This window comes from Helicoverpa zea, chromosome 1 (genome assembly GCF_022581195.2).
Source record: "Helicoverpa zea isolate HzStark_Cry1AcR chromosome 1, ilHelZeax1.1, whole genome shotgun sequence".
NCBI classification, from domain to species: Eukaryota; Metazoa; Arthropoda; class Insecta; order Lepidoptera; family Noctuidae; genus Helicoverpa; species Helicoverpa zea.
Window position 1 is genome coordinate 15,126,304 of NC_061452.1, and position 21,320 is coordinate 15,147,623.

At 36.4% G+C, this 21,320-nt stretch overlaps 1 protein-coding gene across 1 annotated transcript in view; it reads right to left on the bottom strand.

Annotated features, from left to right (window-relative positions):
* Positions 1-21,320, bottom strand: part of LOC124629657 (Down syndrome cell adhesion molecule-like protein Dscam2) — a 114,953-nt gene that overhangs the window by 36,771 nt on the left and 56,862 nt on the right. The window contains exon 3 of the mRNA XM_047163170.1: positions 3,394-3,536. Coding sequence (XP_047019126.1) covers positions 3,394-3,536 — 143 coding nt within the window. The remainder of the gene's footprint in view (positions 1-3,393; positions 3,537-21,320) is intronic.

Genomic DNA, 21,320 nt, shown 5'->3' on the forward strand with positions numbered 1-21,320 from the left:
TGCGCGTCATATCGCGAACAAGCCACAAGTCGGACAAAGTTGCGATGGCTGCAGGAATCGCTCGGCGTCTCCGAGCGCCCCCGATGTCGCGACTTCGTTTCACATTCCACGCGGTCCCTTCAGCCGTTAGATTGAATATAAACATACAAGTCACGTCGCTACGTGTTTTTCTACGCGACAAAGGAAGGTCTTAGCCGTTTAGTGCACGTAATCAAATATATAAATTGAAGGGTGCTGATTCGATAATACTTCGGGAATTGTGTCGACTTTTTATAGGGAATCTCATGGGACGCTTATATGCGCTATAGTCGTTCGTAAAGCGATGGGGCGGGTGTAATGGCTTCTATAGTTTTGTGTGTTTTCGATGGTTCTATTTTCCTTATGACGTTATAAAATGGCGATTTAAGTCGCGTTTAAGTTTAGAAATTGAATTATAGTTTAACAGTAACGCTTAATGGCGTTTTGACAACATTTTTCAATCAATATGCGTAGCTTACATTAACAGATTAACATACAACCAGCAACCAAACTCCTAGTAAATATTAAATTCCATTACGGAGTCCACTGGTGTTTTTTTCATCGGCATCTATAATCGTTGAGCTGTATAACCGGCAATGTAATGTTGAACAAAACAACTGGGATAGCGTTGAGCAACACGTCCTGAATACATTAGAACATCTTATAGTACGCTTTGCTATCGACTTCACTTATTCAGCATTCTTATAACGATTTCTACTTATATATTATTTACACTACATTGTCGTTGAAAGAATTAAGTTTAGTCCTTTATGTGTATTTTATGTTTGATTATTATAGATGAAAAATAACACCACCATTTCTCATTTTTGTCAGCCCTATTTCATTAAATCACCGGGTATCTCTATTCTATCAAGAATTTTCAACTTCCTCTGTGGAACCTTGATCCCTGTCGGAAATTAAACAATAAAGTTTTTCAGGAGCAACGCAATTTACCGGCGATGTGGCTCTAAACTTGCTTAAGTGCTTATTGCCAGAAAAACCCCGCTAATGGAATAAAGGGTGACGTCATGATGGCATCGTGACGTAGACTAAACAGATTAATGGTGCCTATTTTTACACGCTTTTTATTAGCTTCACCTGTATGTTTGTATGTTTGTATGTTTGTAGGTTTGTAACCGACTTCTTTGGGCGCGATTTTGACCCACTTTAAACGGCCAGATTTCGTTCAAACTTTGTAGATTATCGAAATGAAAATCACTGTACTCATATCTGTCAATAAAATATTTAGAACTATTGACACCATGCACCCCACGCTTTTTTTAAACATTTTTTTTTGTATTCACACTATTATTAATTTATATTCATTGAAATTTTTAACACTGTTTTCTTAATTTAAATCCATTAAAATTTATTTACTAATTTTTAGTTCGTTTTTCTATAAAAAGCGTGTTTTTTAGTTTTTTTTTAAACTATTATTTATTTTTTGTAGAATTTTTATTTTTGACAGAGAAAAAATATATTTGAAACACTCCTTAGAGAAAGCATAGTAAAGGAAATGATAAATATGATATGCCAAGAAATAGTAAAGCAGCCTTTATGTATCAGTCAATAAATACTAGCAATCCAGATTTGCCAAAACAGATTTAAATTATGCATGTATGAAGTCATCAAGTTGGAATTGAGTGAAATTACGTAGGTATAGATCGAGTTGAGTCGTGTCACGTCTGCCGCATAATCTGTGCGGTGAGATTTCGCGGAGCGTTCGGCGCGCTTGGCGTCAGATTACACGCGTTGTGGAGTGACGCGCGGTGACGGCAAGAGACGCTATTTTATAGGATTAACACAAGTTGTTCTATACTGGAGTTTTCTTATGTTGGGAAATTGAAAACACTTTAAAGCTGACCTCACATTCTGATGAAGTTATAGAGTGTCACATAGGTGTATAACGCTTCTAGTACTTCTCATATGAGACTACGGCTTCCATCACTAAGACGCTCTCCTTGTCGACAGAATAAAAACATTCAAAACTAACTAAACTGTGTTTCAACTGCACATTTTACTTTCACTAACAAAGAAAGTTGTGACCTCAAACAAAGGGAGCAAAAAACGCAGCATTGAATAAAACATAGGCAATGTATCGCATAGCATCCGTGCGGCTGACCGCAAGCGACCTACATGTCTCTAAGCATAGCTGCATGATTTGTTGCGAACGGCCTGCTAGTCTAACTGGGCTTAAACCTGCTAAATGTTATTGTTAAATTGTTTGTATATATACTTTTACATTCACTAATAAACCTTTTGCAGGAGCCTGGATCATGATGGCGTTTACACGTCTTACCAATGTAAGCGGGGTAGTTTCTTCGGGATCCGGGTGGAACCGAAGGCAAAATCTAACTTCGTCCTGAAATTTCACCAAAAACGAAAAAACCGCGCTTGATTTATCTCGTTTCACCGGCATTTCTATTTGTCGATTCAATTGTTCGCTGATACATAGTTTGGACGCGAAACACGAATTCTGGCTTTTTCAAGCGGTTTTTCACTCACACCTACAAAATATATGGAATAAAAATGAAGCCTAGTCATAATATTTTGTTATGAATTTAGGTCATGGTCTGTTATGTGCCAAACTAGAAACACATTAATTCTTCTGTTATATCTAGATTTAATTATTTTACATCGACTACAAGACGTTAACATAGCATAATAAGGAAGGATTGGTTGAATTCAAGCAAGAAAGTTGTCTGAATCTGGGCATATGCACTTTGCCTCTTCTTCTTTTCACTTCTCATCAAACATGATACCTAAATACTCTATCATTTTATTGTCGAATATACGTACAGTAACAATTGATGAATTCACTTGTCAACAGAGCATTATTCCGTCGCAGTGCAGCTATGCGTCGCTGCGTTACGCGTTCTATGACGGCTTATGATTTACGACACCCTCTTATTTTATATTTATATGCTATAAACAACGTGCTGTATACGCGTTGTATGGTCCAGAGTATGTTTTATGGCAAGCCATTAATTTTTACAGCCTTTCAACGTCAATCATTTGGACATGGATGGACACTTTCTAATTACTACCACCTACATAATAAAACTGAAGCTATTTTTATCCCTTATTGCATCCATTCTATTACCCCTAATTTTTGTAACATGTTCGTATAAAACCTCCTTTTCCTAGTGGCATTATAATCTTTTGTCAACGCTTGTCAGAAGTCCTGATCGTCATACTGTGTGAATACGACGCGTTTGCGGTCTTCACTATTTCTGTATACGCAACCGCATCTAAACATAATAAGCAATCTTTTTATAAGTGCTGAGAAACATTTAACTCAACTATGTTCCGTGCTACTCTTAATATTTTTTTGCTAAATCAGTTGGTATAACATAAGGCTATGTGCACACTCACCCGCCTCAAGGCGCATGTCTCGCGACAGTATGGTGCCGGCGGCGCTGGCGGCGCGGCAGCGGTACACCGCCGCGTGCACGTCGCTGCGGTACTGCGCCGCGGAGAACGCGCCCAGCCACAGCGTGCCGTTCGGTAACGCGCTCCTGTTGACAGTGTACACTACGCTTTAGTACGTACAAACTAATATAAGTAACCAAGAGGCAAAATTCGATGGCAACTTTGTATGTGACGGCTTAGCCGTTGAACTACACCTTACTTCTTATAATGAATCCCATAAAGAAAATCGATGCATTGAGATCGATATTGCTGCTTATAAATAAAATAATAATAATAAATAATCGTTTATTTGCATTAAAAATGGTATACAAAGGTGTTCAATAAGAATATAGTAGGTACAAGCCTGTTTAGCTAAGATGAACATAAGCACTTAACTTAGCATACCTTAGCACGCAAAAATTTTAGGTAAACTGAACTAAACTATTTAAGGCATTAACATTTATAATATTAATGCCATACATTCTTTTAAATTAATTTAACCATTTTTTTTTTTTTTATTAATTTAACCATTTATATAATGCAATCTTCAATAATCTTATATTTAATACTTTAAAATGACTTGGCATCTTATTATGTATTCGCTCACATGTTGCAAGACAATTAAAGAAAAAGAACAAATTAACAAATTAAAGTAAAGGATCCCAGCTAAACTCATTCCTTTTAACGCCTAATTTAAGAATTGTAAATCCCAATCATTCTGCGGAATAATTCTTAATTTGACACATATTTTATATGCGATAAAGTAAAACTTAGGCGTAGCCTGCTTCAAACATTAAAACGATGTGTCTTAGTCATTCCTTGATTCTATTATTATTATCCTTTTTAGCTCTATTAGACGCGTAATAGAGGCGTATACATCATTTCTGTTCACTAGGAATTATTGAGCAAGGTTGGTTCCAAAAACTGCACTAGATGGCGTTGTACTGGAGAGGGCATTTTCTGTATCGGGGTGTTAAGATTCTCCGGCGTTGAATGGCATTGCTCTGCAATGTTTCTTCTCTTCACTCAGGAACGTACACCAATTGGTGCTAAATAATTATTGAAAACCCCTCGTTAAAGGGACTAGTATCCTACTTAAAGACCTTTTTTTAATATGTTTTTCGTCAGTTTTGCACAAGTAGTTTGAAGAATGTTTATAAGATTTATCTATATATACATATAAAAGAAAGTCGTGTTTGTTACTCCACTTATAACTCAAGAACGGCTGAACCGATTGAGCTGAAAATTGGCGGAGAGGTAGTTTAGAGCCAGGAGAAGGACATAAGATTTTTGTCACCATCCGGCTGCGGGAAGCAGTTATCTCGGAACGCGGGTGAAACCGCGGGCGGAAAGCTAGTTTCAAATTCTTCTTCTCTGTCAATTCGCTCTTGGCAGAGCGGTCGTGGTCACGTAGAGGCCTCCACATTAGAGGCGGACACAGCTCTTTTGACGATTTAAAGTTTTAAAGTTTCAAATAATTAAAGATTATTAAGCCAAGAGGAGTATTACGGGTGAAAAATTCGCAAGAAATACGTAATATGTGATTTTAAAACTCAGAAATACAAAAAAAAAAAAAATTCTCATGATTTCTGAATGAAGGGGTTGTTAAAAGGGTTGAAACTTTAAATATAAGCGTAAATAAAGCTTATAAACAATATTTATTCTATCTATTTAGTTACTGTATGTAGTTTTTTTTTCATTTCATTGACAACAAGCCTGCAACAACGTGCGCCTCCACCATCAAGCACATGTAAGTCCTTTTTCTGTCTGCAACTACTTACCTAGCTCCTATCATACTGTGTCCCGGTTCGCCTAATCGCTGACCAATTTGTTTTCCCGCACCCGCTATGGTTCTACGGTATAGCCATACGGTGGTCTTCCAACTACCACACCGTCAGTCAATATCCACATAAAAGGAAAGTTACGAATAATGTAAGCCCAAACATGGTAAAACATACTGTTGCGGAGTTAATTCAACTTTCTCTTGTCTCCATCATCAGTTCAACTCTAAACTTTCAATATTTTATAGTGTTATTAGACATACGTCTGTATCGAACTTCGCAGGAATTGATTTGTAACCTCACGTGCACATAAACAGCCAATCTCTGGATTGTCGTGACTAATCTAGTTAAAAGTTTAGAATTGGAAACTTAAGAAGCGTTGCGTGTTGAGCAGTAAGAAATATACTGGTGGTACAATATCGTCACCTGTTGCACTTGCCTCTGTTTAACTTAATATAAAACTTGTGCGGGCTAGTTGCGAACGTGTTCTTCGTTCCATTTGCTTGTTATTACGTAAACTACTCTATCTAAGGATCGGTATCTTTTTAAGAACATCTGCGTTTAAAATAATAGCATTCCCGTTAAGTTCTATTGAATCGTCTGCAAATGATTTGCTTAACAACTTTCATGGTGCAAATGACGACGCATCATTAATAAATTATCGTAATATTGACGATGGATTATTATAAACATTTTCCCGAATATGTAACAAAATAGATGGGTAGTTGATAGATTGATCCGTGGGAAACTATCCTTTGATGTTAACATGAATAACAACGTCGATTTAACTGTAACCGCAATGGTTACGCTATAACATATTTCATCACAAAATATATTATTAATATCGTTTAAAATAATGAAGGTAATATATCCGTTGGACAAATTGTAATTATATTGTTCGTATGTAGGTAGGTATATAATGTACGTTTATTTGAATTTTGTTAATAGCTCGATGATCACGATCTAATCGTTATATTGAAATTAAATTAATTTGCTTTGTTAAACGCAGTTATACGTACCTACAAGTATAAATTTTATAATAAAAAATATGTCACACGGGCAGTTTTATGATGAACACGCATACCTACATACAGTTTTACACTCTGGAAATCAATTCTATAAAGTATATGCATATGCATAAGCATAAAAGCCAGAAATTAAAAGTCTAAATTCTAATAATTAGTAAAATGAACTGAGTCATAAGTCGCGTGACTTACCGCTAAATATAACACCGTCATGAACGACTTGTCAACTTTACAGCTCTTTTACGATCACAATCTACATTTTGCAGTAAAAAGGCTTAATTCTGTTAACGATGCCCTCCTTCACGGACCGGCGCCCATTGTGACACGAATGAAAAGAATTTCAAAAAATATTTGTAAAAGGAACTATTTTCGAAACGTTAAAGTTAAGATTTCCTGCAAGTTATCTTCTTTGAAGTATCGCGGCTGTTGGGAACAATGTCGCCGACTTCAGTCAACAAACTAACTGTTACTTACTTGTTATACTTCGCTTTGACTTTGTTTGATAAATATAGAAAGTTGTACCGTGATTGGCTAATGTAGCGCTCGGTAAACACTTATAAGTTCTTGTTATAGGAAATTGCATAATTTGTTTGGATTGTGTAAATTTAAAGACGATAGTCAAACAGTCCTGACCATTTTTCTCGAAGAAAGACTTTCAGTATAATAGAGCCTTTTAGACCCAATACGAAAAATAACTTATTTAAGGCTTTTCACTCGTTTGAACCTAAAACTCGTTTCTAAGCCAGCAATACAAAATTTACGAGAGATAAAAAAAGGTTATTCGGTACCGGGTCAGGTGAAGGTTCCTCAATCATGGGTTTAACGGCTCTCATCGACTTTTGAGGTCCAAAAGAGAGTTACGATAGACCTTATTTTACGTAATAACTTGCGATCAGTTTGGCTCACTGCGGTACGCTTACTCATAAAAGGTGTCATCAATGTTTATAGGTTTCATGTTAAGCTTCGACCCATATCGTTATTTTACATTTCACAAAATTGAGCTTCATGCTGTATACCGTATTTCACCCTCGGAATTATTTAATTAGAGCAAATACTTTACGAAAAGATTTATTTACGGAAGTTTATGTAGAGTAAGAGTTATTATTAATCAAATAATCCGCAGTCAACTCAACCGCATTGTATATCAAATCAAGTCAGATGCAGACTCATCCCGGCTTGACTCGAAGATTGCTTTTACTTGTTTACTAGATGTGACATACCAAGCGCAGTATTCATAAAGTCACAGCAACCTTATGCATTGACATCATGATGGTGTAAGATATAATTATATTGTAATCTCTTTACAAAATTGATCTAAGAAGCAGTTCCGAAATAAGTAACTAAAGTCACTCAGTAATTATTCTAAAGATTCTTTTCAACACTTGAATTATTCAAATTCAAAACGATTTTTCTTAGCAGCCTTCAAACACAGTCCTATTCATAGTGTCCACAAGTCCAAACTTTTCATTGAATAATCTCTTTGAATACAAATGACAAGTTGAAACAAAACACTCACTTTTGTGACCGTCTTCGTAATTAATCACGCAGATACTGTTCCTTTCCATTCCGATTCAATTCCTTGGCGTTTTTGAATAAGAAAATATTTTTAATAGAATCCGCGGGTTTGTGAATAAGATAAATGAGCCACGATTTTTGGTTTGGATAAAAAATGTCGGTGAATGTAAGAAAAATAACGTTTGAATGGAAGTCGGGTCGGACTGTGGTTCGCGCCATTTATAACCGTCGCGTTTAAAACGATAGTGTACGTTATGCTGGCCCGCCATAGATCCAGCGCTGGATTTATTGCAGCTCTTACATTTTGAGCTTATTAAAAATATTCCTGAAGGAAAAGTTATTCCGTTTTGGAGTAAATCAAATAAAAGTTAATGGCTGTTTAAGTATAAAGCGGCTTGAACCCATCGCCTCTTATTGATATTGATTAACGTTACTTGATTGACTACGCGGGAAATATTCATTACGCGCTTAAATATTTAATAAGTATTAAAAATTACTTCACTAAACAAGGAAGTAGGAAAATATTATTTGATTTTATAAGCTTAAGTAACTCTTCAGATATAATTGAAAAAAGTCTTCTATAATATTAGAAATAGAATATCTTCGTTCGCAACTAATTTATTCCGTGAATGTTATTCACAATAGCCGTCCAAATCCACCCGCTTATTACTGGATCCCCAAAAGGAATTGACAATATTTTCAATTCCCAATTTGCGTCAATTGTAAGCATTTCCAGCCGATATTGATAAAATCGAACACTAATGATGTTGAATTTTATTTTGAAACATATTTCTGAGAAATTGTGAAGATTTCTATCTGTAAAGTCTTCCATACTTTATAACGACAAAAAACTGAGTTGTTCTATAAATCTTATAAGCTCGCTCTAAGCTGTATTAATTAACAAGCAATTAACATGCACAGAGTTAATAGTCGAGTGATAGAGAGGGCACTCGTATCACGCTGGGTTTATTAAACATTATTGACATCGAGAGCGTCATCAATTACCAATTACACTAATTTCAAAATGGATTTCATTTAATTTTGGCCATTAATTTATATATCACTCTAATTGTTAATTTGACTAAGAGCGCGCACACACTACATAGATTTAGTCGGCCTATAGATGATTTTTGCTTATAATTTGCAGTATGAAAGTGAATGAAAGAAGGCACACACATACAACGTATTTCTTCGGTATCAGACCGTCTCAAAACTGATTGAATTCACGATTTTCTAAAAAAAATATTTTTCTCACCAAGGGCCAACTAAATAGTCTACAGTGTGTGCGTAGGCCAAAGACAAAGGCTAGCAGATATATAACCACAAAAGTATGGCCAAGATATAAATCTAGATGTACATCACCAGTTGAAGGTCAAGTGTGTAGTAACAAAGTGTGTGTACGTCATTCTCCCGGCGCAGGAGTCGTGAGCCGCCAATAAGAGTGGGGTCACAATAAAATAATCATGGCGGTGTTTACGTGACTCATACCGCATGAATATTGCATGGACACGGAATATGTCGCGAGCACGGAGCTACGAATCAAGGTGGATATGACACGAGAACTGAGATGGATATCTCAAATCAATATAGATGTGTGAGTAAATATAAGACTAAGTTTCTTCGTTCATGATTATAAAAAAAAAAAAAAAAAAAAAAAAAAAAAAACTTTATTTATCAAAATACACACATCAAAAGTGTCTAGGGATCAAGCATTTTTATGCGGATTTCTTGAGATTGAGATGTGGCTTTGTAATAAATTTATGATTTTATAAATTTATATGGATCCTTTTTGGTGCATTTCATAATTTGAATCAGGAACTGTGAATCAAATTCGAGTAAAAGATGAAAATCAGCTGTCAATATTTTCCCTATAAACACATACAACGCATTGAAGACATTATTAGTGCTACTGTTTCCCTACTACTGATTAAAACCAACGTTATTATGGAGCGGCGACGTCATTTAAGCAGGGAAGAAATGCTCAGAGCCGTGGGAATGATAGAAGCTGGTTCCCGGCAACGTACTGTGGCTTTAGCTCTGAATACAAGTCAGAGTGTTATCAGTCGACTTTGGACACGTTACCGAAGCACTGGTACCGTAGCTGAGCGCCATGGAGGACGGTATCGCTGCACCACACGGAGACAAGACCGATACATTCAAATCTTAACTCGAAGAGCTCCAACAATAACCGCCATGATGTTAGCCGTGAGGCTTCATCACTCTTCAGGGAACTTAATTAGCGACCAAACAGTCAGAAACCGCTTGCATGAAGTGAACCTTCATTCCCGAAGACCGCTACGGGTACCACCTATAGCAATGCACAATCGTAGGATTCGATATCAATGGGCTCTTGAACACAGAAATTGGGCAGAAGAACAATGGCGTTTCGTGTGCTTTTCTGATGAGTCTCGTTTTGGTATGAGACCGGATACAAGACGTATACGACACTGGAGAACCCCTGGACGCCAACAGCGATTAAAATCCTGCCAGGAAGTCCATCCTTATAGTGGTGGAACCATCATGGTATGGGCGGGTATTTGGATCGGCGGAAGAACTGAGTTGATTTGGATCAGAAGCAACCTCAACGCTCAAATTTATGCTGAGACGATTGTATCAGACGTCATCGTTCCTCTACAAGTGCAAATCGGTCCCTTATTTCAGTTAATGCATGATAATGCACGACCGCACACCGCAAGAGTTGTAAGACAGACTCTCGCGGCAGCTAACATCAATGTCCTGCCCTGGCCTGCTCAGTCGCCAGACTTGAACCCGATTGAGCATGCATGGGATATGCTACAGAGAAGAGCTCTGCCGAATATGGAGGGTATCCAGTCGCAAGAAGACCTTTTTTTGTTGTTGCAACGAACATGGGCGGCCATTCCACATCGTGATTTGGATGAACTCATTTTGAGTATGCCAAACCGATGTTCTTGTGTTGTTAGTGTTCGCGGTAGAAACACGGATTATTAATTGTTTAAGTTACCCAATAAACTTTTAAAGAAAACTGTTATTTCAGTCTTTTTTTTCGAACTTTTGTGTTAGTGTTTCAAATGTCAAAAATCCCTTTATTAGGAAAATGGCAAATTTCTTTATTAGTGCAAAGGTGACTTGGTTTATCGTTACTGTGACAAACGAAAACACTTTATTTGATGAATCCTTAAAGAAAATTTTAATTAATATCAATCAGGAGAAAAGTTATTGCAAAAATATATGTTGATCCCTAGACACTTTTGATGTGTGTAGTTACAGAAATGTACACAGGTAGGTATATAAAGAGTAGACTTTATGTTACAGTGTGTTGCAAAAATTTCTGTACATAATTATAGTAACCCTGCCACTTAAACTCGGCTAACCTGTATTTTAAGAGACAGTGTCTAGCTTATAAATTTGCCAATTTTTTTTTTTTTTTTTTTTTTTTTTTTTATACAACAGTGGACAGTGTCGATCTACCATTTACATTTGACAGCAGTAATAGCTTTGCGTGTACAGGTAATATGTGAAGCAGATGTGTAGTAGTGTGGTGTGGTGTGTGCTTGTTTGTTTGTTTGTGTGTGTGTGTGTGTGTGTATGTGTGTGTGTGTGTGTGTGTGTGTGTGTGTGTGTGAATATAGGGGTGAGAGTGTGTGGATGTATATCGGGTGTGTCATTCATAATCACATTAAATGAAATGCGTTAATATACTGGTTAAAACATGTCGATTAACACAAAGATAAAAGAAAAATACGTAAAAATAAAAAAGTGTGCAAAAATTAGAACACCATATAAAAGTCAGTCATTACAAACAACTGAAATTCTCCCTTGAAAACTGACAGCTGTCAACTGATCAAAACATACGATACTCCTAACTTTATCTCAGCTTTACACATGATGTTGTAAATTATGAAAACGAAAAATGACTCCTGTGGTTAAACCACTGAATGGATTAGGTTATTTTTTTTACAATTCGCCATAGAATATCATAAAGTATATGCGATATGATTTAATGTGATTGTGAACGACACACCCGATATATGAGTATGTTTTGAATTGTGCGTTCTTTTATTTAGGCGATGTAAGTGAGTAAAGACTCCGTGTATGTGTAGTCTTTCTGTAGTAGCCACTCTGTTACTGTTTGTGTTAGTTTGAATGAATTTAAATCTAGAATGTTTAGGTGTTTGTGAACTTTTTTGTAAATATGTCCACTCAGGGTATAAAACTGGCGTTTAGCGAAAGCAGTTTTGTGCTGAGTACCTGGGATTAATTATCGTATTTAAATAATTTTGTACACGTAAATTCACTTTAACTAAGAAAAAATCAACTCGACTAACAATTAAGTAAATTATGTAGGTGAAAGAGAGCAAAAAAAAACGTTGGATACACATAATGTCATATCTATTTTGATTCCTAAATGAAGGTCTCGCTAGTATCGCTCACGATGCGACTTTTTATGTGTCACGTAACGTTCGTGTGACGAATGTATGCGGTTTTCATTACGCTGTCAGCATTTGCTAACATTCAGTAGGTACCCACAATGCTTGGTATTGCCGTGTCCCTGAATAACTTGCAAAGCCTCCACAGCGCTCATATTGAGCTGCTCCTCACATTGTTCAATTGTTTTTTTGAGCAGAGCAAAAACAAAAGTAGTGGGTTGCATTCAAATCTGTCTATGTTGGGTAACCAGTTGTGGGCGGAATTTCTGCGACCGTTGAGTTTGACTCAATTATCAACTAAGTAATAGGTCAAGAAAGTTATTTTGAACTTTCTCGACAACTTAACTTTTCTTTTCATTAGATTAAATAGTTTATTTTTGTGGTGTTCTCATTCATTTAAATCAATATTTTAAATTCAATTTACGAAGATTTTATAGGTATAACTTGACTATAAACCAAAATAGCTATTCTAATTTAATTATTCCTCCATTAATGTCTAGATCCTGCCTAAAATAGTTTGTAAATGTTACTTATCTCCCACCGTCATCATACATAACTAAGCTGTATATAAATGAAAGCGCACACATACAGGGTGCTACTAATGACGTGCCGCGTGTGAGCCGCGCCGCGCCGCGCCGACACCGATACGCCGATACCGGAATATTCCACATAAGGCCCAGAACATACAAACGCTTTAATGATACTAATAACACGTGTACCTGAGAGCCTAACATATTATTATCATGAACTAGGCACCATTTGATGGGAAAATAATTTACTGAATTCGGAAAATAATGATAATTTTCAGCTTCAGTTAGTGACATGATTGATGACGGCAATAACTATTTATTTTTCAATTTTGAAGTCGTTATATATAAATAATGAGCGTCGACCCCAAATAAATTAGGATAAGGACAGGAGGATGATGATGATATATACATAAATGATAATGTCCATGTCAAGAATAAAGTTCCCATGTCACGCATGTAAAACATAAACTAACAAAAAAAAACTGAACTAACTTAGAAGGTAAAATGTTGTTCAACTTAAATACATCTGCAGATAGTTCTGCAAATAGTTTCCATTGCATTGACTTTACGAAACATTGTTTAAATAAAGAGATACACAAATGTGTAGGTATATTCAGAGTTATAAAATCTTGTGAACACAGAATAAACAGAAGATAAATAGGCATGATGACAGTAATCAAAAATCATTAAAATAATATATTTATTAAATTAAACTTGAAGCTTGGAATATAAAACGCGCATTGTTTTCTTTATTAATAATGTGATTAATATGTATTTTTATAAAATAAAATTACGAAATAAGGCAATCCGCCATGATATCTTGAACACCAATCAGAGCTCGTGACGTCATCTCTGAAAACAACTCGCGCGAAAGCGCGCGAACGTCACATTTCGTTACTGTGAACTTCCACTGCGATCTTTGTTTTTAATTAATTAATTGTTTATAACACGAGTTATGGAGCCCGGATTTATCAAGGCAAACAGCGCTAATTTGCCTAGAATTGATATCATAATGCTGGGAAAGTTTTTGGCATCAAATAAAGATTTTTGTTCAGCTGAATTTAGAAATGTTAAAACTTCCATGTAAGTATACTAGTTTAATTAAAAAACAATGAGAGATGAAACCTAACCTCGAAATAGTTATTTACATTATAAACTATGCTAGAATCTAGAGAACTATGTAATAACTTACATCAAAGTGATCTTCACAAAAATAAAGTTGTACCCTGGGCAATATTGCTTTTGAATCTCGCTTTGCAAGTTTAAGCCACTTGTTTCGTATTTTTTTATTGTGAGGAACGTTAAGGCGGCCAACTTTCCGAAAACTGAATGCGGGACTTAACCTTTCGGGAAAAAAAAGGGGGGGGGGGCATTGAAAAATGATCGGACGGAACTGATAAAATAAAACCGTAAGCAAAAAGCTATAATTTAACCTATCAATATCGTGTCACAGCGTGCACTAATGTCTTATTTTCAAAATCATTAGGCCTCACGAGTTCAGTAGAAATAAAGAGAACGAGATTATATTATAGGTAATCTGTGTTCCTGCACTGCTGAGCGTGCGCGCAGGTGGGTGTTGTGTAGAAGTGTGGTAGAAAAATATGGATGCGGGACATGCGGGACACATACAACGTTTTGCGGGACTATTTTACTAATAATTTCAAAACGGGATTTCGTCAAGCATTGCGGGACGGTCCCGCAGAATGCGGGACGGTTGGCCGCCTTAAGGAACGTACACAAATAACTTATCAGGAGTTGTTTTGGATGTGTTCTTACACTGGGGGACCCCACAACACCTATGCCCTCTCGAATTCATATTTAATAACACAAAAAACTTAATTATTGCACGAGCGTTGTTCACTTGCGTCTTGTAATTTCAGTTGTGACGTCACAAGTGACGACATGACACTGACAAGCGTTTTCGCGCCGGATTCAAAGTGGACAGAGAAAAATGCAATTATTTGATAAAAAAACTTCGCATTTTCTTAAAATTAATAATTTTTCATATAAAATAGACGTATACCTACATCATACAAAGGAATTTAAAAATTTGTCATCATGCCTATTCTCGAGTAGTGACGTGAAGCGCAGCACTTCTGCTTAACATTAAGTACATCCCAATTAGCGCGCGTCAAAGTAACCGAGACTTAGTGTCACTAACGCTCCGGAGGCTTTGATACACACGCTGACTAGCTCAAGCTGCGAGCTTTGCTAATCATTTACATACGACATACACCTGGCGTATCACCAAAATGCCGCATTGTTTAGCGAATTTCCACTCTGGAACTCCAGCGAGAACTTTAAAGTCTAATGGCATAATTTGTGTATAGCTGATACGGTCGCTCTCAATTTTAATTCCTGCCTGTTCAAAAGTTGCTGTCTACACGCTACGAAAATTGCTACGCCGTAGTAGCCTACTACGCGTATTCGTAGCAAGTCGTTATTTTCCTACGGGTTTTAGGTTGCTGAGTCGTCATTACGCAAGTACATTTTTGTTATTGTTTTTTTCAGTTTTACGTTTTGTGTTGTTGTAATAGACTTACCGTAATGTAGGTAATGTATGTATGAGATCCTCTAATTATATATCCAAGTAATTTAATGCTAATTTAATCCATTTATTCAGGCAACAATTTGTCAGGAAGGCATAACAATAATAGTGTTTACCAATTCATATATACGTAAGCTGTGATCCCTGTATATTTGCAATTGTAATTCGCTTGAGAAGGGGAAATAAAATCTGATGTACATCCTAATCGTATGTCGGTAATACATGAATAATTCAGGGCGGAATATTGAATACGGCGCGACGCCCGAGCTTGCGTTACAACGGAATTAAGGGATTAGAGGACCGGAATTAGGATCCTTCTTCAGTGTTGAGGAGCCTCTAGATTCCAAGATAGTTTAATAAATGGGCTCGCAGCTTAACGGGTATTCATAAGATAGTGGACTTGATTTGTAGGTAGTATCCATTACCACTATTATGCCATTGTCTCATATAATGTTTCATCAGTCGCTAATAGATTATGAATGTTGTTCTGGCAATTCGGATAAAGTATGTTATCTTTCGTTTTTTTTTTCTTTTTAGAAACAGACACTTTTTTATAAATTATATACATATACATAGCTGCGACTTGTAATACTATTTAAACCTACGTCACACGTCATCCTACTGCTGGACACTACGCCTCCCAGGCGTGACACACAAGCGGCTAATCATGTCTTAAGCCTCATCATGGCAAGTTATCCTCTTGAAGGAAGCCTGACAATGAGGAGGTATGATGAGCGTCAGGGCACACACACACTCACACATATACGAGACTTCATTGCTAAAACGTGCATTAAGAATGTTCATTAACGATCAGTTAAGAAAGTGAACTATTGAATATGGCTCATAGATTGTGTTTTCATGGTCAATAAGCTACAGTTACATTTTGTCATGGAAACGTTGTTTTTAGTTAAGTAGTTCTTTGAAATATGACAATAACTATCCATATTTTCATAAGCTGAAACATAACTTCTATGTGAACTGGCCCTTAAAATCTCAGTAAACAAAGCCTACAATTCGTCGAAACTATAAAATAAATAAAACATATTTGACCCTTCACATACGAAGTCAAACACCGGCCTTTATTCAGATCGTCCCGAAAGTTGTTAATGCGGCGTGACGGCGCGCCCGCACACATTCATCAGGGGTATCAATCGCTGTAACGAGGGCGAGGCTGCCCGGCAACGTGCGGCGACGTGCGACAACGTGTGGCAACGTGCGGCAACGTGCGGCAACGTGTAGGCAACCCCCCGCAGCCCGCACGGCGCCGGCGCCCGCAAATATTTGACGGAACTCGGGCAAAGCGTGTTTGTTAGGCGACCGAGTTTGATGGCCGACGATTGGTTATCGGTAGTGTGAGATTGTGTTTGAGTAGCCAATGTCTACTATAAAGAATGATATACAAAGAGAGGGGGATAAGCGTAACTACATATTAAAATATATTTATAACGTTCCTAGAAGTAGTGAAACTCTCGGAATAGTAAAGTACTTTACAGTACCTGCACACAAAACAGGCCTTAAATGTTTTTAATAATTTGTACTATTATTTGGTTGATTAAGAGGCGCTTGTGACTTGCACCATCGTGGAACAGTTCCGATACACATAATGTAGGTAGTGCGTAGGACTCACTGAGGAGGCCGGTTTTACGAGCGGACCCAAAGGGCCGATTGTTTGCTCGACAAGCGCGCACGAAACAATTCTATGTAAAGCCAACATTATTAATATTAGCAGGAGTTTATCGAGTGTACACCCGGCTTAGTACGTCAGCGTTCACGATAATCCCGAGATTATTGTATGCCTTCAAGGTTGTCGAGTGTTGCGACAACTTGATCTTAGTTTATATTCTTTGTTTGTGTTTTGAAGCACACGTACTCATATACATGATAATCTGTGCTTACAATAATATATGTAAATCAAAATGAGATATAAATTGAATATTTTTGTAAAATGTATTTGCAATAAAATATCTGCAGACTGGTAAAGGTTACGAGTAAAATAATAAAAAACATTTTCTGTAATCCTATGTGAAATGGGATTGCTAAATTTGGTACCACGCGTATGGTGCAAAAAGGCTTCCAGAACCGACACCCACGCACATTGTACTTCAAATCAAATAAGTTAGTTTAGACGGAAATAAATGACTGTAATCTATAATAAAAATAGCGGTTATTTGCCAAGCCCACGTGTACCGGTGAAATAAATTCCTATTTATAAAAGTTCTGAAATAACATACACAATGATAAGAGAGGATCATACACCTTTAATACCGAATTGAAAGAGATAATATTGAAGCTTTGAGTTTTGTTAACGACCTTTAAACCCGATACATATTTCGAAAAATTGAAAATATCGGTATTTATTTCACGGAAAATTAAATATTTCAACAACATTAATATTTGTGTTTCACATATGGATATTTTTAAAACCATTTACAATATATGTATGAAAATGTAAGTACATAAATATTATTTTATAAAGTGAAATTCTTTTTGAATGTGAACAATTTGGCCACGGACAAAGGAATGTCGACGTTGAAACGAGGGGTTGCTACCGCAAGACATTATTTTTAACAAACCCAAATCTGGTGCCGAGCCCTGGCCACTTCATAGCAATCAACCTACTCACACACACACAAACACCTTTCAACAATGACGTCTTTTACCCACACTAAGATTACTTTTGTTTATGCTAACATCTACCACACGTTCATGTCTTCAAACGTGTCTCAGTGTATATCACTGACATCCTGTAAACTCTTTCAGTGTGTGTTCCTAAATGGTCACCTTTCGAAAACGTTACGCGTGTGTGAGTGGCATTCCTCGCATCACAAGTACGAAATGAGACACGGACGGTTATCCTCCGATGCCTTTTGTCCGCACAATTTTCCATCAGGCTCCCTGGGGTACACCCACCATTTCGTAGATACTAGGATAACGACTGCAAACACTTGCAAAGTATTTGAGGCACTGCCTCGTAATGAGAAGCAACCCACCTTCATAAAAAAGATTAGTTTGAGCTAATTTTAATGGAGAAATATCTTTTGTTGGTACAACAATATTTCTAGATTACGTGACAACGTTTGCAAAGAAGTCGAGAGATAAGAAAAAGTAAAAGAATTTTTACTAAGGTTTTAGCGAAGGACAATATTGTGATTATTTGGCCTTGTGTTCCTTTATTACGAATACAATTATGCATAAAACGCGGAGATAAGCAATTTATAGGAGAAAAAGAAACCAGATTAGAAAAGGGATTGTGAAGCAAACCATGGATAATAACATGTTTAAAACCGAAGATGGTTTGATACTAACCTCCCCACTCAGAGTCATTTAATGGTTACTTAAGCCATTCCTTAGTGAAGGATTTGTATGACATTCCGTCACTAAGGAGTCACTTAAGTAATCATTAAATGTCTCTGAGTGGGGAGGTTAGACGCGGATTTGTGACTCATAAAGTAGCAAAATACAAAATTGCAGCGGAGAATAAAGCGTAATGCAATAAAATCTTTTCTCATAGAAAAATCAAAGTGGAAATCCTTTTATTACGCTCGCGAAGTTTCTCAGTTTTACAGCAGTTCAGTGGCGATTTTCATTACTTCGACTATTGCTCACGACTTTCTAAGACTGCTGAGCAAATCACGTTTACATAATAATCGACAATGTAGTCCCACGTCGCATGAAGAATGAGGAAGTTAGTACTTTAGGTTGAGGTTTTTTTAGTACGAATAGTTTTGTAAATGTAAAAACCACCATACATCCCTTTTTTTTTCCAGTTTATAAGTAACTAGTAACTACACAAACCTATCACCAACAGCCTCAAGCAGACCAGTGAACAAACATTCCCTCATACAAGTTATATTGCGTCTCAAAAACTCGGCGTCACAGTAATTTAAACCAAAACAAAAATGTGAAAGGCTGCCAAGTTCGATAATATGGAAATCCTTCGCCTATAAAAGAAGTGAGATCTGAATAAGTATCAAGTTCCATACACATACCTCAGTTAAAAATAGTTACTTTTTAATGATGTTACTTGGCAAGTTTTCACACACCTTCTTATAAACCTACTAAACGCAATGAATCAAGTATTTAATTTTCTATTAAAACTTGCCAAGTAACATTATTAAAAAGTAACTATTTTTAACTGAGGTATGTGTATGGAACTTGGTACTTATTCAGATCTCACTTCTTTTATAGGCGAAGGATTTCCATATTATCGAACTTATCAGCCTTTCACATTTTTGTTTTGGGTGGGATTTCATTTATTTTTGTAAGGTTGTTTATTTTATTTTTTTCTTATGATTAAGTTAGTTAAGGAAATGTCTCATTTATACTATCTTTCAGATTTTTGAATATGCACTATGCTTCTTACAAAGAAATGAACTAGATTAACTAAATGGACTAGATTTACCAACTGACTGACATGACATGTTATCATATATTATGTTCGTGGATCAAAGTTACACATTCGTTATTTTCGAAAGTGACTCACACTTGGCCGTTTTCAGATTTTTACTTTGACTAAATACAAACCTTTGTAACAAATTTCAGATCGGTACGACCATTCGAAGGTATATTATATAAATATAGATAAATTTAGTTCGTTTTAGTTCCTTAGGGGTATTTTACACTGGGTATTTTACACCTTCATTATTTTGAAACCGACTCACACTTGGCCATTTTCAGATTTTTCCCTTTACCTTGACATAAAGACCTACCTCCATGCCAAATTTCAAGTCAATACGACCATTGGAAGTGGTCTAGGTTTTTGATGAGTGAGTCAGTCAGTGAGTGTATAGTAAAAATAGCGATTTTCTGACGTCAATATCTCAAGACCTACAATAGGTATATTAATGAAATTTTGTATTTTAGATAAGTGAGGGGGTCTCAACAGATACTAGAAATTTGAAATGTGTAAATAAAATAGATTTTGAGTTATAGGGGGGTCGAATTTGGCCCGAAATGGTTCGTGTAATATAACCCACGGCCGGTGTGTCGCTTTTTTGCTCGAACTTGGCGGACACACTGCCGTGTGTCTAGATGTAAGCAAATAACAAACGAAGCCCGCATGAATTACACGCAGGAACAAATTTCACAACTGAAATTAAGGCTCGGCACACAGAATAAAAGTTAAATTAGAGGTCCAAACAATCGCTGTCTGTCTATAGCGACTCGACGCTAGGAGTTATGTCTCGCTAGTCAATGGAGATGCATTCATTTGCTCTCGGAGATTGTATGAATTTGCTAATTAATTTCACATAAACTAAAACTATTCCTAATTGAATAAAGTCCATTAGGGAGATCAATTCAAACTAAAGTTTCTCATCGAAATATTTTAAAATCAAATGGCAAATTGACTGGAATTAAAGTCCATTCATTAAGCAAAGTTTATCACAACCTAGCTTAAACATTAACGCTTAAACGATAACACAAATTGATCTCGTACTTTCCAGGATTACCTCGAACACAAAGTTGTTGATGATTTTACATAGGTATTATAAATAGCCCAAGGATTAGCCGAACTAAGTCCACGACGCGCCGCTAGAGCCTCTCTCACTTCGTAAATGGGTAATATTTAGCGAACAATATTTACTCGCTATAGAAACTAATGAGAGTACCTACTATAACTTTTCTAATAAACGGCCACATGCAATTTTCACTGTAAATGAACATAGTGAGAAGTCGTAAAAATGCGCTTTGAAATGTTGTGAATGCTTAGAATAGGTCACACGTTCATGATTTAATGTTTATTTTAATAAATAAAAAAAAATGTTTTTTCGTCAGTACTTAAAGTACGCGAAGAAGTTGTCGCATACGCGAATTCACTAAACAAACACACGTAGGTACTTCTTGTATTTTAATATCACAAAATAAAATAATCAAATAATACGAGAAACAAGTGTACTGTAAACGAAAATACCGACAGTCGACATTCGTAATATTCCATAGTGGAACTTTGTTTTGTGGTTTATAAACATAAACTCAAAATACGCGAAAACTTTTAACTATATTCGCGGAATGTTCGCGAAACTTTACAGGCAAGGTTTAGTACAGTGCTCAACAGTCGGGAAGATACTTTTGTCTACGGTACA